This window comes from Euprymna scolopes, chromosome 4 (genome assembly GCF_053919585.1).
Source record: "Euprymna scolopes isolate OS-2025 chromosome 4, ASM5391958v1, whole genome shotgun sequence".
Classification (NCBI taxonomy): Eukaryota; Metazoa; Mollusca; class Cephalopoda; order Sepiida; family Sepiolidae; genus Euprymna; species Euprymna scolopes.
In genome coordinates, this window is record NC_136485.1 from 18464551 (window position 1) to 18483358 (window position 18808).

Below are 18808 nucleotides of genomic sequence, written 5' to 3' on the forward strand. Positions count from 1 at the left end.
TGTATGCATTAAAAGACTTCGTTTTTAAACGTGGAATTTGAAATGAAATTCACTTATATTTGTTGAAAAAAAGTCGTCGCTGTTAACAGAACTTAAAATGCGATTCGGGCGACTTGTGTGCATTAAAGTCGTCGTTTTTAAACGAGGAATTTAAAATGAAATCCTGCTGTGTTGAAAATGTTATATAGTTATTATTATTATTAGACTATACCACTTGTGCGCGTATGTTACGTGAGTTCTTAGTGAGTAATAATATGAGTCTTAGTGAGAGTTCTTGTCTTGTTACATATGATGTTGTATCTTAGAGAGAGAGATGTGTATGTTGTTGTAATGACATTTTATAACACAGATATATAATAACAATACAATTTACCTTTTTGTAGAAATCACAAACACAAAGATGAGCTTTATCCAAAACACATGATGAATTTAATTAATACGACCGGTCGGGATTCCCTCATTAAGAACTCAAAGTTTCACATCTTAGTTTCTGAAGTGACGTCTCGCTTCCGACGTCCGCCTGTCTGTCTCCCCTGACTGTCTCTCTGACTGTCTCTCTGACTGTCTCTGACTCTCTCCACGACCAACTAACTCCCACTTGCTATATTGAGAAATCTATGCATCCCGGCCACGTGAGCAAAATTCACGTGTTTCAACATGCGCGACTTTGCACGTTTTCGATATTGATTTCCCAATAACCTATTTTCCTTGTGTTGTTTCCACAAAGGAATTTAACCTACATATCTAATTTATTTAACTCATATTTTATTATCTACATTCTTTTAACAATTGAATAGTTTATTTATTATTTATTTCATCCGAATTAACAATTTACTGGACATTCCATTTAAACCTATTGTTCTTTAAAACTTATGTCCAGGGTTCGATTTCTGCTTTCTCTTATTTCCATTTTAACTAATCTCTCTATTTTTATACTTACATGAACAGGGGACAGCCCTTATCATGTAACAAAAAGAAAAAAGTTGTCGTTTTTAAACGAAAATTATTTTATAAAAGTACAATTCGAGTCGGATTTTATTGTTTGAAAAAAAAGTGGTCGCTGTTAAAAGAACTTAAAAATGTGATTTGGACGACTTGTATGTGTTTAAAAGTTATTTTTCAATGCGGAATTTAAACTGACATCCTGTTATGCTGAAAATAAAATGTTTTTTTTCAAACCAAAGAGCTATTTTATGAGAGTACCATTGGAGTCGGGTTTTATTTTGTCTATAGAAAAAAAGTCGCTATTAACAGAACTTAAAATGCGATTCGGACGACTCGTGTGCGTTAAAGTCGTCGTTCATCAACGAGGAATTTAAAAAGAAATTCTGTTGTGCTGATCATAAAAAAGGTGTCGTTTTTAAATGATAGATTCATTTTAATGAAAGTACAATTTGAGTCGGATTTTATTTTTTATACAAAAAAGTCGTAGCTGTTAAAAGAACTTACAATGCGATTCAGTGGACTTGTATGTAAAGTCGTTTTTTAGCTGTGCCTGGCCGAGTATGGAGGGCTAGCTGTGTCTGGCCGAGTATGGAGGGCTATCTGTGTCTGGCCGAGTAGCCTTACTTTTGCTAAGGAGTATCCAGCAAAGACAAATATTACTTTCCTACCCAGTTTGTGATCACGAGATCAGAGGGAGTGTAGGGAAAATTGTGGTGTGACTGCAGTCATGGAGGCGGACTGCTAAGGGTAGCATGTGTGAACTCGAAACCCGACCGACGGTACACGAAAAGGCGATAAATCATCAGGTTCGATCGCGTCTTAATTTGCATGAATAAGACGATATAAGGCCGGCAGTTAAGTGGTCGGGGGTGAGGTGAGTCGAGTGGAGTTTTGGACAACCAGACTGAACGTGTTAGAGCGGAAAATGTTCGAATGCTGCCAAGAATCTAGTCCAGTTTTTTTTTTGTTGTTAATTATAATTTATTTAATTGAGCAGAGAAGTTTTAAATACGATTTTCCTGAACTCACGGCTCTTAATCAATTGACCTAAACTTTTTTCTAATGTCTCAGCTAATTAACTCCCTTCGTTTTACAAAAGCTTTTAAAATATGCATGAACATTCTAAGTTTTCCTGTTGCTGTAAACCTTCCTTTTGAAAACATATATAAATTATCTTATTTTGTTTTCACATACGACAATGCCTCGTATTTCTCATATTTGATTATAAAACCCTGAAAACTTTTTCACTGAAAATATTTCTCTGAATCCAGCTCATCCCAAAATACTTCTCTCATTACAAATCACCCTAAAGTAAAACATCCATATTGGCATAAACACATTCCTAAAAAATACTAATGACCTTCTCCCTAAAACTGGTGATCGAAATCCTGGGTCCAACTCTCTTCCTGATCTACATTAATGATCTTCCAAATCACATCCTTACATCATTCGTAGACATCTATGCTGATGACAATACTATCTATGGTAGCACATCTAAGACCGTAAACGCCCAAGTTCTCTCTGATTCTCTCTCATCTGATCTTGAGCAAGTGGTACAATGGGGAAAGAGGTGGCTTGTTACTTTTAATGCATCTAAAACCAAGCTTTTATCTTTACATCATCAACGCTCTGATCCCCATCTGGCATCAATTGAAATGAATGGCTCTCCTCTTGGGGAGGCCTCATGTTTTGACAAGATTCTGGGCTTGACCGTTACTCCTAATCTTAAATGGAACACGTACATCAAATCTGTTGCCAAGGCCGCTGGAAAAATGTTGGGATCCTTCTATCGATCCAGTAGATATCTCACTGCTAATGCAATTCTCTATCTATATAAGAACCAGGTACGTCCAAGGATGGAATACTGTTGCCACATCTGGGCAGGAGCTGCTAGAAAATTATTATCCTGCCTTGATAGAGTTCAAAATAGACTTCGTAGCCTTGTGGGGGATGTCCTTTTCTTTTCCCTGCAACCTCTTTCTCACAGAAGAGATGTTGCGAGTTTGTCTCTGCTTTATCGTTATTTTCATGGCAGGTGCTCGGCTGAACTCCATTCTATGGTCCCCCCTCGCCAAACTTTCACAAGAAACACCCGTCTAGCAGAAAACACTATCACTAATTTCCTCTACTCTTTATCTGTGCCTAAACCTAAATGTAGATTCCATGAACAAAGCTTCTTTCTTAGAACTGCACGCCTATGGAATTGTATTCCGTTTTTCTGCTTTCCAGCTGACTACAATATGGTTGTCTTCAATTTTAATGTAAACAAGTTTTTGATGAGCCGTTTCATATAAGTTAACAAATTTACCGAATCTCCATTACAAACGGTTACTATATTATCTAATTGACTACTGTACACTCTTTAACCCTTATCCTCGAGTGGCCTCTGGGCCTTGATAAGTGGTGATGCCTATGTAAAAAAAAAAGAAAAACTCCCATAACTGGTAACCACCTCCAACTCATAAATTCAACTGTATTTTCATAAAAAAAAGTTCAGACAAAACAGTTTTAAATGGCAATGAATATAACATTTGTTTGGCCTGTGATATGGGAAATGACCATAATGTTAACAACATAACAAATTGGTATCAATACAACCACCACGACTATAGCCATCTAGATTATGAAGTAAAGCTGACATTGATTCAACGTAGCCACCTTCAGCCTCAATCACCGCCTCCATATGGGTCCAGAACTGGGAGCATGCCTTTTCCACAAGCGCTGGCGAGAGCTCAGCGGATGGCTTTGATGTGGTGGGAGGTCATGTTGGTGATATTCTCGACGTCCTCCGATGTTTTCCTTGATCTTTCTTTGCCAACTTGATCTGCTATTGTATCTGTTCTATTTCTACTAACCCCAAAACTCTCATCCCTTATTTACATGTTACCATACATTCAAAGTCTCCTGTTATGCATATATTTCCTTATACTGTATATATTTAATCTTCCTCTGAATTCACAAGATCTATACTTATCTTTAAGACTCATATTTCTATGCTAATACTTACGAGAGTCGTTCCAAAAATAAAGCCTTCTATTTTTTGTAACTCAAAAAGGTGAAGAGCTACGAAGACTGGAGTGGTATCATTAAAACCAGCGACCTTTTGCATGCAGGATTTTTTTCTATAGTCACCACCATTCTCAATGCACTTTTGCCAGAAATTAAATGACACGTCTCTGCTTCTGGCGCATACACATGACAAAGATTGCTTTCTTACACCGTCAATATCTGCAACAAAGAGATGAAACTTTCAGGTCATGAATGCATAAGTTCAGTCATCATAGCAATATAAATTGAAATTCCATTTGATCCATTTGGCTGGAATAAAAAAATTGGAGGCATTACTTTTGAACACTCTTTGTATACCTATACTATAGCTGATATGCCTCCAACCTTTTTCGGGTGTATTTTTCATCTATGTCATATTATAAAAATTGTTAGAAATTTTCAAGGTTATTCTATACAACAGAATTTCAAATTTGTCAATTGCTATATACTGAACTCGTCAGTCTGTTAACTTATTTATTGTAGACAATTATTCTCATCTTTATTAGTTGCTGTTTCACAACGTTTCGGCCAACTATTCCTCTGACCTTCGTCAGGTGGTAACTGTGACGAGATAGGAACTCCGAATCTCCTAACTCATGCATCCACAACAATTAAATAATGAAACAACAACTAAGAAAGATGAGGATAATAGTTCACAAAAAATAAATTAATAAATAATACTCATCTCAATAATGAATTCGTCAGTCTGTGTTCTGTATTATTATTTGTGAATTCTTTAAAAGATTTTTAGACGTGTAGAAGTTGAATAAATGTTCTACAATGCATTTCAATATATTCCGGTTCAAGAGACAAGAGTCAGAGCCTTTCTCTTGTATAAATATTAGTATTTAGAAGTCGATAACCCACTTTGTTTTAATTATTCTTATCAACTTTCACTGGTATCCAACTATTTTTAACCATCATATTCGATTTAACATCTGTTTAAAATCCTGGCATGTGTTAGACGGCTTTAGGATATTTTAATCCAAACCAACCTATCTCTTACAGGCTTTTATTTATCCCTCTTTTTCTTAACCATTTTTAATCACTCTATTTTTTATCTCCTATTGTTTCCTTGGCCTTCCCCTATGAACTGAACTTGCTACCTCAACTGTTCTACATATACTGAGCCAAGAACACTTACCCTAAATAGTTTATGCTAACTTATTTAGATGAGGGTGAAACTTTTTATTAAAACTCACTACACCAAAAATTGGATTAAGATTTCGTTGCTTTGCATTAGGCTATGTACATTCATTTAAAAAGATTATTTTAAATATGAACTTGACCATTTGAAAAAGAAAAGAAACTGAATTTTAGCCATACGCCGCTTACGTAGATGAAAAAAAAAACGCACCTATTCCTAACTGGTAAATATTACCGCTATGAATTTTTTTCCTTTTTTTCCTCAATTCATACAATGTACTTGCTTTTAAAAGTCGTTTTTTTTTTTCAGCCTACTGCCACTACTCAGAGTTTTATTTTACTTTATGCCTTGCTAAGCTATTTATGTATAATCCAAATTTATAGACGTTTAAAATTTGTAGCATTCATTATTTTTTTTTAAATATATTGACAGAAACTGACATGGTTCTCTTTCTTTCTCTCTTTAGAAAGAACGAAAGAAAACACTTTTGCTGTGTGACCTTAAATACCTAAGTGAGCCCCCTCCCTTCAATGACCCCCATTAGTAGGGTGGAATCCCTAGTGTCATTTGAACGCAGACAGAACGAGTATCCATGTTTCCAAGACGATGAATTAAGATAAGTATATCTTTATCCGCTCATTTCTTATAAAGCCAAAAATTAAATTTAACACTATTTTCTCGTATGTATATATCTTATTCTCTACATTCTTTGAACACAATAATACCACCAAAATCTCCTGTTTGTGTACATTTACTTATATTGTACAAATGTAATCTTTCTCTGAGGTCATCAGAACTTAGCTAGTCTTAAAAACACACATTACACATGATGAATCATATGATGAATCATATGATTCATCATGTCATTTCTCTCTATACAAAGCATGTACTCAAACCCTCACTGGCCAGGTTTCACTTTCATACATTATCACTCTGCATAAAAATGCCTAATAGACACTTTCGTTGGTCAAAAGTGGTGACACTCTGCTGGTTAGTAATGGCAGAATTTCTCTAAACTTACTTCCTTCACTCCTAATCATAGTAACACCTGTTCCAATGTTCTTGACAAGGTAATAAATCTTCTCGACAACCTCAATAGCTTAGCAATCCACATTTCTGTGAACAAATTCCAAAGTGCAATTATGGATTTGTCACTTTACTTGCTGATATAATTAGCTTTGCAGAAGCAACCGTTCCTCATATATCTTTATGAATATGAGCAAACCAAATAATTGAATAAATTATTAGATACGAGGTGTCTTCAATAAATTTCCAGACTTCCTTAAGGGCTTTTTTTACTGATAATGAACACATGAAACTCTAGTCCCTTTCGAAGAACTCTCTTAAAAAGATCAGGTTGTAAGTTGGAGTAAAAACAGTCAGCAAGAACAGAGTTCCACAAGTCTGCGTTTTTTTTTTGGGGGGGGGGGAAAGAAGCTACTAGAATAAGGTTTTAATGAGGGAACAGAATTGATGGAGACCACTAGATCAACAACTCATCCGAGCTGGAACAAATGAAGTAGGGAATATATCAGACAATTCTAAAGAACGCATGCCATAATAGTATTTATAGAAAAGACTGAGACAAACAACATCACGTCTATGAGAGAAAAGAAGAAAAAAGAGTGGGGTCAAATAAATTACAGATACGTTTCTGCACCTTATTAAGAACCCTCAAATGGGACAGAGATTCGCCAGCCCTAATATGATAACTGTACTCCATACATGGTTTGATAGCAGAGTTGTAGAGAATAGCCTCAGGTTTGAGAACGTATTTCGAGCGATAGAGATGAGAAGCAAAAAGAGCAATGAATCTAATGTATGAATGCAAAGAAAGATTTGAATAACCAAGAATTTTTGAAGACTGCTTTCTGACTTTAATCAACTTCAACATGCAATCATATTGTTTTACAATGTCATTCCCAAGCAAGATCCAAATTACGCTTTTACCTTTACAGGTGCCCTGTAAAGGACATGTGTTCTTGTTTCTACAGTTACAGCTTGTCATAGTTTGTATATTTATAACTAAACAACACACATCAACCATTAACACTAATAAACCCCAACACCATGTCAGAAAACGTAAAACAGACATAAGAATGTTAAACAAACATAGCCAGAGAATTTTTCAAAATATTAGAAAATAACTTCAAAACCCCCCATAAATACAGTAGAATATTTAATAAAAACACTATCAAAATATATTATTCAACAATGCCAAATTTAAATCAATAAATAATTAGTAACAATAATAAAAAAATTAAGAAAATAAAGTTAAAAGCGTAATTTACAGCTGCACAGTAACAAAAATCCCAAATGTAAATTCTAATAATAACAACCATATTAATCATTTGACACAGACTAACACCAACACACAATTAATGAATAACAACACCCCCATTAACCCATCAAACAATTTAGTACAATTAAATGTCTTGCATGACAATACCAGTATTAATCAAGTTGAAAGCAACTCTATTAAACAAAATGCAATATAATTTGGATCTACTTCTGGACTTATAAAACACAGAATCTCCACACATAAACAATCTTTCAAAACAAGATCCTTAAGAAACCGAACAACATTAACATAATATATTTGGCATTTCAAAGATATGAATATCCCTTTGAACATAAAATGGAAAATACTAGGATCTTTTAAAACATATAAACCCGGTGACAAATTCTGCACTCTTTGTAGACTTGAATCCCTGGTTATATTAAAATTCAATGACAATAAGTCACCATGTTTAAACCAAAAAGATGAAATATTATCAGGATGTATACATGAACGATGGATGAAGTTTTACAAATTTAAACCTCCATAAAAAATATTATTAAAGGGATCAGTATTATTAATAATATGATTATCATTAATTTGATTTATTATTATTATTATTATTATTATTATTATTAACATCATCATTATTTTTACATATATTATTATTATACTTTTATTATCATAACTATTATCATCACAATAAATAAATATTTTATCCCTATAATAATTACAAATATATTAAATACCAATTTAAAGTTATCCCCTTAGATCATCAAAGGAATTTATTTATTTTATTTTTCAAAAATAACAGTTATCTCCCTTGGATTTTAAATTAGCGTCCACTAATTAAATAGTTTAACATTTCATTAACCCAGCGTTTTAAATTTTTATTTCAATCATTCGTGGCCAAAGTTCAACATGCCCACATATGCACTGACGTACTTTAAAATAAATTTTCTTATGAAAATCAATAAGGTATTTGATGACTTTTCTTTTTTCTAATTTTAATTTTCTCCGAATTTTCTATTTTAATTATCAACATAAAATTTACAACTTCTTTCTTATGTTTGAAATATTTTCAGGACTATCCGCCTTACTTACTAGAAAAATGCTAGTTTATTTTGGTGTCTTAACCCCCCCCCCTCGTTTCTGCTGATGAGGAGATTATATTCGAAAACAAAAGTATTTGTCAATTATTGTCAATGCTTATTCGCAATTTTAATAAAATGAATATCGCTTCCGAAACGATCGTACACTCAATTTGATTATGTTTTTTTTTCCTTTTGAAACTGATTCATAATTTACAATTATCAATCCTTATACTAAATATTAATATAGCTCTATGATAACTATACCAATTGAGCTTATCATATGTCTACATTACTATGAGCGCTGTTCTTTTAAAGTATGAATACATTAAAATAAACTTTGCTCTTTAGACTTCAAGTCTAATTCTCTCTATAAAATATAAACCGATATATATTGTAGTGGAGTCGGAAAAGGTGAAAATAGGAAAACACGACGACTGGTGAGAATACGAAGAACATTTATATCCAGAACAAAGTTAGTGATACAGGAAGATTAGTAAGTCCATGGGGAGTCGTCTCTGTACGACATCCAGATAGCTCTCATTGAGCGGTCTATACTTGCTGCTTATATGGCTAATGGATAAGTCAATCTTAGTGATTATAAGGTTGTGTATGTCCCCACAACATATATATATCTATATATATATATATATATATATATATATATATATATAGAGAGAGAGAGAGAGAGAGAGAGAGAGAGAGAGAGAGATATTGTTATCACATGCGGCAGTACGACTTTGACTAGCGTCAACTGGACAACAAACGTAAACCGAACACATGCATTTGTTTTTTCTCACATCTAGGTGCTGACGAGTTCTTCTATGGCAGCTATAAGTCAAGATTATTTCTACCACTTAATTCGGGTTCTGGATCATCAAGCCTGGCACATTAACATAATAATTGAGCATTTCTTGTTTATCTCTCTGCTGGTCATTTATAAACCCTAAAAATTTCTAAAAGAATTTCATAAAACTTAGTGTAAAACATTCGTAACAAACTCGGTGCGTCATAAGAAATGGTATACTACTATTGCTACTACTAAAAAGAATATTAATACGTTCTAAAACTATTGAGATGTATTGCAACAACGTTTGCATTTAGAGGCTTGACAAGCATCTCATAAAAGATAGAATTTATTCTATTATTGGTGTTATTATTATTACCTGTGGCACTGAGTTTCCAAATAGAACTGCTCAACATTTACTGCGAATACTTCTTTGGTAACGAGGTAAGTAGGAAAAGTAAGAATACTTATATAACTAGTAATATATACAACAAGGATGATGATGATGATGATGATGATGATGATGATGATGATGATGACAACGACGGCAACAACGACAATGATGATGATGACGACGTAACAACGACAATGATGATGATCACGATGACGATGCCTGCCGTTGTTATGTGGGTGAGTTTGCTGAAGTGATCAGGAAATGACATAGCAAACAGGAAGTGACGGTAGTTATGCGTGATAAGAAGGAAAAAGACCAGAGACTCTCACTCAGCTTTTGTCTTCAACAGTCTCCTTTTTCCCGCCAACAAGGTGGGTGGTTGAGAGAAAGACTAATACTATTGCATTGTATGTAAAATAAAATGATTCAAATCTCTAAAAAAAAAAAAAAAAAAATGCGGGTTTTACTTATTCTACAAAAACAACCCATTAAACAGTTTACCAAATAAATAAATTATATATATATATATATATATATATATATATATATATATATATATATATATATATATATATATATATATTATAAATGTTTATTTTTGAAATATTGTTCATTTCAATGTATACCGTTTTCATTTAACAGATTGAGACTGTTATGATAAAAATTGAATCATCATTAATTTCGAGTAAAGCTCAATGTATCTATTTTATAGGTGCAGAGCATATATAGTACAAAACTTTGTTGAAATTCAAAGATGAAGATGAAATAAACAAAATTTATAAAAAAGGAAAATGTAAGTCTTTGAATTTCAACAAAGTTTTGTACTCTCTCTCTCTCTCTCTCTCTATATATATATATATATATATATATATATATATATAAGGCTTCTTTCAGTCTTGACTATGGATACCCACTATAAGGGTGCCTGCGCGTGGAATTTTTGTGGCAAGAGTTGCACAATCTCCAACAACACCTCTCCTGAGTCTCATTGTTGAATACCAGTGGCAAGTGGAGGTTCAAAACGACTGGAAACAATGCCGAGATAAGCAGAAATCACATACAGCGCTTAGCCTTCCGAAATGGTCATCCATCTGGTACTAGCCAGGCTTAACATTGCTTAACTTCGATGATCTGACGAGAACCGGTGTGTCAACCTGATATATATAAAACCGGTGTGTCAACTTGATATACATAAAACTCAATGTCTATGTTTATGTCTCTGTGTGGTGTAAGTGTGTTCCTAATAGAAAGAAAGGTTAGACAATCTATATAAAATCTAAAAGTGTATTTTTATGTAAAATTGGCCGAGAAAGACAGTGGATGTGTTTCCAAATCTCAAAATGCACACCTGAATACATAACATTCTCTAAAAGTTCAAATATAATTTATCGAATTGAAATCGTATGTACACACATACTTACAAACATACATAAACTCGGACTCACTGTAACTAAACGAACGTTTGTAGAAACATTCTCATCTTTTAATCGTTCTCTGCCTATAGGATATACAGGGGTGTTCCAAAAAATTTGACTCTTTTCGCAGGCCAATAATTTTGGCAGTTTACGTTGAAAAGACTTCGAATTTTCAGAGCTTGTATAGAAACATTTTTGAACAGGACGAGGCCTCACCTCAGTGGAAGCTCACTGTATGGGCTCATCTCAATGAAAATCTGCCAGAGAGATGAATCAGGCATGGTGGTTAGGAAGACAGTTTGCTGCTGACCTGACAGTGTGTGATTTTTTTTCCTCTGGGAATATGTGAAAGGACTCGTCTAGGACCCCCCCCCCTCTTCCTGCTAACGTTGAAAAACTCAAGCAGAGAATCACTGCCGCATTGGAGACTGTTACCAAAGACATGCTACAGCGTGTTTGGCACGAGTTTGATTACCGACTTGACGTGTGCAGAGTCACAGGCGCCGCTCATATTGAGCATTTGTGAAAATTATGAATTCGGTCATAGAATCTACAAATCGTTGTTTTTTTCTTTGAAATGTTAACTCATAAAACGTATGATGTTCAACATAAAGTTTGTGCAGTTTCATTAAGATACACTGAGTTGTTTCCGAGATATTAGCATTTAAAATGATGTCAAATCTTTTGAGACACCTTGTATATCCTACATGTGGACTTTCTAAACTTTTACTCCGTCTAGATTTCTCAAAATATGACCAGTTTTATTGACACCCTTACACTCTCTCCTGGCTTTATTCACTTGATTCTTTAGCACCGGGTATCTTCACTCAGGGACAAGCTGTTTGTAGACTTTCCTAATTCATTTCCTTGTCGTGTTAATAGCCCAATAAAAATGAATTACATGCCATATTATTTAGATTCTTATCTTGAGTGTCATTTTCACAACTTTTCGGTCAATGTAACCTCCGACCTTCTTCAACAGTAGTTCGAAAAATTCAAATAATATGAATAACCAATCCTCATCTCAAAAATTCAGAAACGAAACGAATTATAAAATTATATGAAATTAGGTGAACTCCTATTCATTTTCCTCTCCACGAGGATAGAGTTAGACAAAATGTTAATTTCTAATGTGGGAAGAATCAAACTCCCAAAAATGGGCATTCTGAATACAAACAAAAATTAAAATTGCCTCAGTCTGAAAGGATTTATCATTAACCTTCACTAACTAAGAACAGGAAAAAATAGAGTGTAATACCAGAACAGATATTACACTTTGACGTATTTACTCACAACAAAATATAAAAGTAAGATTTAAATTTTGAACAAACCAGGTAAAAGGTCATCAAAGTGGAGAGCTGCTAGACATCCTACTCTTTACTGGAATTATTAGTCATTACAATATTACATTTACTCTACGAGTCAAAATTCTCAATGTATTGAAAATTAAAATTTGAGTTTAGAAACATACTAACATTGCTTATAAATATTATGCTTTAATTAATGCAGAATTCTTATTTACTATAAACAGAAATACCATAGGTATTAAACGTAACGTTCAATTCCTTTTTAAAAAATGAAGAAAAACGGAAAGAAACTGAGACATACGCATGTGAGTATTGTGGTTTTTTTTCTAAACAGTTCATTGCTTGTGAGTAAAAACAAATACTCGAGCTAAGATCGAAACTAGAACTTAAAGACAGCGAGTAAAGTCCGATAGCCATTAGGCAATCTTGATATGATCTCAAAAATGTGTTTTCAACCCTATTATCATTAACGTTAGGAATCGGTAATATGAACCATTCATGCAGGTGCATTTGTGAAACAGTAAACAGATAAAATTCCGATGACTCCCACGTATGAATTTTTCAATTTTAACCCCTTAGCAGCCATTTTCCCGCTGAAAACAGATTTAAAAGTTTTCCACGTGTCTGAATACCCTATATACCAAATTTCAAGTTTGTAGATCAAAAATTCGTTGAGTATGAAATTCGAAGTGTCCTCATACACATACACGCATTCTCACTTTTATAGATATTTAGACTAGCAGACCGCCCGGCGTTGCCCAGTCGTAAAATATGCATAAATATTATATTTTTATTAATACAGAAACCGAGACATGTGCATGCGAGTATTATGTTTTTTAATTCTAAACAATTCACTTTTTGTGAGTAAAAAAAAGAAAAATATTCGAGTTGAGATCGAAACAAAAACCTAAAGACAGTGAATCAAGTACGATAACCATTAGACCAGCGTGATACTATCTTTAAAAGGTGTTTTCAAATTACTTGTTCTTAATATAAGCAATCTGTAATGGGAACTATTCATGCGCATTTGTGAAACAGTTACCAAACAGATAAAAATCTGATGATTGCACGTAACAATTTTTTTTCAATTTCAACCCCTTAGCAGCTCTTTTTCCATATGAAAACGCATTAAAAGGGTTTTCACGTGTCTTTTATTTTTTTTTTTTTTACATGGGGGTCACCACTTATCAAGGCCCAGGAGCCACTCGGGGATAAGGGTTATTGTGTGTACACTAATCTGTGGGATAGTATCGTAGTAATAGTATTGGGGACTTGATAGGTGCCATTACTTAAGGGGGCGGTTCATCAGGAATTTGTTTGTGTTGGACTTGAAGACATCAAGTTGAATTCGGGGGGGGGGGGGGGAAACAGGCAAGCGGCAGAGAGTTCCACAGTCGTGCAGTTCTAAGAAAGAAGTTTTGTTCATGGAATCCACGTTTTGATTTAGGCACAGATAAAGAGTGGGGAAAATTTTTCACAGTGGATTCAGCTAGACGGGTGTTTTTCGTGAAAGATTGGCGAGGGGGGACCAGAGATTGGAGTTCAGACGAGCACCTGCTATGGAAATAACGATAAAACAGAGACAGGCTCGCAACGTCTCTTCTGTGGGAGAGAGGTTGCAGGGTAGAGAAAAGATCATCCCCCACCAAGCCACAAAGTCTACTTTGTACTCTGTCAAGGCAGGATAGACTGTTTTTAGCAGCTCCTGCCCAGATGTGGCAGCAGTACTCCATCCTTGGACGTACTTGGTTTTTTTACAGATAGAGATATCCTATACCAAATTTCAAATCTGTAGATCAAACCTTCGTTGAGTATATAGGTTGAGAAGTATCCTCACGCACACATATTCGCACTTTTATAGATATACAGATATGTATGTACAAAACTGATGAGTGGGAAAACAACAACAACAACGAAAAACATCACTAAACCCCCCCCAACCTTTTCTAAAGAATAGACCGCCTAATGACTTCCGATTTGTTTACAACCGAAAGCCAGCAGAATTCCATCTAAGTTGGAATGAGACTAAAGTGTGAAAAAATAAATATAGTTTGTGGGTGGATAGTATCCCTACATTAATTTTATTCAAAAGACCGAGAAAATCAAATCAGAAATTGAGGGAGAAACAAACACTTTTAAAATGAAGAATATAAATGATTAAAAATTGATTAAATAATACATTTTATGAATGTTATAAAAAATTGTAAATCTATTTGAAAATAATTATTTATTGCTCATTTTACTTGTTTTAAATTTGATTTCTTGTCCTAAAATAAAATTATTTTTAAAGTGTAAAGAATGTAATTTTAATTCGGTGTTTTTTTTTTGTTTTTGATATTTTCTTTTCACAAAACCAAACATATTTGAACTGCTTTAGAATTTTATTACACAAAAATAAACTTTTTATACTAAATAGAAAAAGTTTTAATAGAATTTCTAGATGATATTACAATCAATAGGAAAGCATCAAAACTAAGTTTTATATGCATTCAATCATAAATTAATAGTTTTAATCTGGACAAGTAAAACGTTTTAGTTTATGCAGATTTTTTTTTTATTGCATAAAAAATATTGCAAATTTTAGGGGAAAGCAAGTGTTTATTTTATATTTAAGCTTTTTTTTCTATCAAGACAGATTTGTCAGCAATCTTGAACTCGTATCTATGATATAGTTTTAGCTTCAAGTCACTATCAAACCTTGTTTTGAAAATAGTGTAAATAATACATTTTTTAGATACCAAACAATTATTTGATCAAAGATGTAATAATTTCATAAAGAAAAGACTTCATTTAAATCTTCAAGTGTTGGTTTGTAACAACCATTTCTATCAAAGCATCCTTTTTATTTGCTTACCACCAACTAACCAATGTGACTTCAGTACTAAAATTCAATTCAGTAACCAGGCTTTCTTAACATAAGTGCTGGCAAAGTCCATACATATCAAGCCAGTCCTCAACAGGAATGTACCAAATAAATCTGAAGAAAGTATACAAGAGGGGAATGCCTCAATTTACTTGGTTAATATGAGATTAATTATGTAATGAATGAAACTTTTTTTCATACTAACTGCTGTTGTTGTTGTTGTTTTTGTTGTTATGCCAGCATTCACTGTGGGTCGGTGGAGTCGACTCCTCGAATTGAATTCTCTGCATCTCGTATAGACGTGGTCCAGGCACATTAGTTTGAAGCTGCCGTTGATATCAAATTCAACCATTTCCAGTTCCAGCGGCGCACTCCATAGAGATGAGGACACCGGATCAGATCAGCTTCTTGCTTCACCATGCTGAGCCAGGTTTTCAGCTGACCACCACATCGTTTCTTCCAACCTTGGAGTGAGGCTGGGTTGATGATGGCATGGATGAGATCATCTCGTTGCCGGTGCAGAGTGTGACCAAACCATCAGAAACGCTTTGAAAAGAGGGTCTGTTTGATAGATGGTATTCGGCAGCACAAACAAATTGTGGTGTTTGAAATGAATTGGTGCCAGTGATCCTAAAGGATGTGGCGTAAACATTGGTGGTCAAAAACTTCCAGTCTGCGCAGGTGACAAACTCATACTGGCCAGGTTTCGCATCCTTATAGAATGGTGTGTACAAGAGCTTGGTATATTCAAATTTTTGGACTGATTCTGATTTCATTTCCGGACCAGTGCAAAAGCGGCAGAAAGCAACACGGGCATTGTTGATATGGTTGACAATCTCGTCTTCACCTTGTTGCCCTGGTGATAATAGAGCCCAGGTATTTGAAACTTTAAGCCTCTTCAAGGATTTCTCCATTGAGGAAAATTGGTTGTGAATCATTTGGGGAAAATCCAGCCACTAGCAATTTTGTCAAAAAATACTAACTGTAATAATTAATTATTGAAGGTCACTTGTTAACTAATCGTAATTTGATTTTATGATATAAAGCCAGGGAGTACTTACCAACACTAATGGAGGCAATTGTATTTAAAAGACGGGCCATTGATCCTTTCAGATCTTCTTCATCAGAATTTAAAATCTCTGGTATTATTTCCTGTTAAAATTAAAAAGAGTTCATTTGGTTTACGATTATTTAGTTTAAAATAGATGACGATGATGATGATGATGATGATGATGATGATGATGATGACGACGACGACGACGCCGTAAGTTAGCTCAACATTTAGTTAGTAAGTAATATAAAATATGGAGATACGCCAAAGTCGCTCAGGTTCTACAATGAATATATGCAAACTCTATGAATAATACCATAATTATAAGAGGTATGGGTATAAACCAGAAGCGGTACAAAAAAACTTCTTTGGTGCATGCGCATACAAACTGATAAGATCCTTGAACATTTCAAACCTGACATAATTTTTCTCAACGAAAACAAGAGAACTTGCTCAACCATTGACACAGCCTGCACTTTCGATATTAGGGTGCAAGAGAGAAAACAAAAAAAAAATAAATATCAATATCTGAAATGGGAATTATTTTGACTCTGGAAATGTAAAGAAATCAAAGTGATTCCCATTGTAATTGGAACGTTTGGGACCATAATGAAAAGCCACCATAAATGGCTTAATCCGATTTATGAGACAATTTCTTTGCCAATTTTGTAAAAGGCTTGCCTGTTAGAAACGGTGAAAGTTTTAAGGTACAGCTTGAATTAAAGTCCAAGAAAATTAACCTGATGTTCAAGGAAAAAATCCAACTAAAAGTATCCAAAAGTTGAGACTACAATGAAAAAAATAAAAAATAAAATGAAATAAATAATAATAATAATAATAATAATAATAATAATAATAATAATAATAATAATAATAATAAACAACCCTATGCAATATGGCAAATTGGATAGCCGCAGATCATGATGGGATACATGCATATTGGTTCAAAAAATTAACTACACTCTATGATAGATTGGTGCAAAGCCTGAAAACGGAAGTACCAGAATGGATGACTAAAGGAAGGGGCTCTTAGCCTTCGGGCCAAAATCAAAGTTTAGTATCTATTCCGGCAGATACTGCAAGCAAAGACCCTATGTGGGGGCGACTCCACAGATAAGACCTTGGCCAATGTAGGGGCAACCCTTCATACCAATTGTCACTATCGAGCTCCTCTACTCCCCAGGGAGTTGGTCCCCATTTCCCCTTCACTCCTCACTTTAAAAATCGGCCTTGTGCCTAATTTGCTCGGTTGGGGAGCAAATAAATACCATCTGTTCTTCAGATGCTGCACTTCCATTTCTTGTTCTCTTTCAGTGGAGGAACAGTCCTTCACGACTGAGACAATTTTTTATTTTTGTACCTTTTCTCCACGTTAAAAGACGACCTTCGTGTCTAACTCTGTCCTGTAGGGAGGCATTGTAAATAGGTACATTAATACAAAAAAACACAAAAAAGGCACGACCCCAAGAATTACAGATTAATAACCTGCTTACCGACTATGTGGGAAATTTTAACTGCACAAATGAGTGAACAGATCTACTACTCCCTTAAAGCTCGCAGGCCACTGCCCAAGAAACAGAAGGGATGCCGGAAAAAAAGAGGGGCAAATGACTTATTATACACAGATCAAAAAATATCAAGAGAGGTAAAAAAAAAAAAAACAGGAAAAAGAACATTGATTATAAGAAAGTCTGCGACAGAATCCCACAAGTATGGATAATTGAATGCCTAAGAATGTACAAGATATCTTACAAGATTATTAATATTATTAAGAAAGTAATGGAAACATGGAGACTGGAACTGACAGATGGAGGGCAGCACCTGACTGATATAAAAATACAGAGAGGCAACATCCAAGGAAACTTACTATCACCATAACTGTTTATCATAGCCATGATGCCACTAAACTACATACTGAGGATATGTAATGCTGGATACTAATTTACAGGCACCGAGCAAAGAATAAACCACCTCATGCATGAAGTTGTTTGCTAAAAACAAAAAGGAGCTGGAAAAATTGATAAGCACAACCAGAATATTCAGGACTTTGGTATGAAATTTGGAATGGAAAAAATGTGCATTACTAGAGATGAAAAATGAAAACTAGAGACATCAGAAGGTATGGAACACCTCAAACAAAAGATAAGAGCGCTTAGTGAAAATGACACAATATTTAGGGTGCTGGAAACAAACAATATTAAATCTACAGAAATGAAAACTAAGGCTGGAAAAGAGCACCTGAGAAGAACCAGGAAACTGTTACAAACAAAGCCATATAGTAGAAATTTAATTAAAGGAATAAACACCTGGGCAGTATCGCTAATAAGGTATTCTGGACCATTTATAGGATGAACTAAAGAAGAACTTAGACACCTTGATCAGAGGACGAGGAAATTAATACATTACACCCAAAAGACGATGCTGACCGACTCTCTGTGAAAAGGAGCGAAGGAGGTATAAACATAGAAGACTGTGTAGAAGG

General features: G+C 34.3%; 1 protein-coding gene across 4 annotated transcripts in view; it reads right to left on the reverse strand.

Annotated features, from left to right (window-relative positions):
• Positions 1–18808, reverse strand: part of LOC145266889 (lisH domain-containing protein ARMC9-like) — a 317027-nt gene that overhangs the window by 219542 nt on the left and 78677 nt on the right. For all 4 annotated transcript variants that reach the window (XM_080122667.1, XM_080122658.1, XM_080122685.1 and 1 more), the window contains one exon: positions 16337–16427. In XM_080122667.1, coding sequence (XP_079978793.1) covers positions 16337–16427 — 91 coding nt within the window. The remainder of the gene's footprint in view (positions 1–16336; positions 16428–18808) is intronic.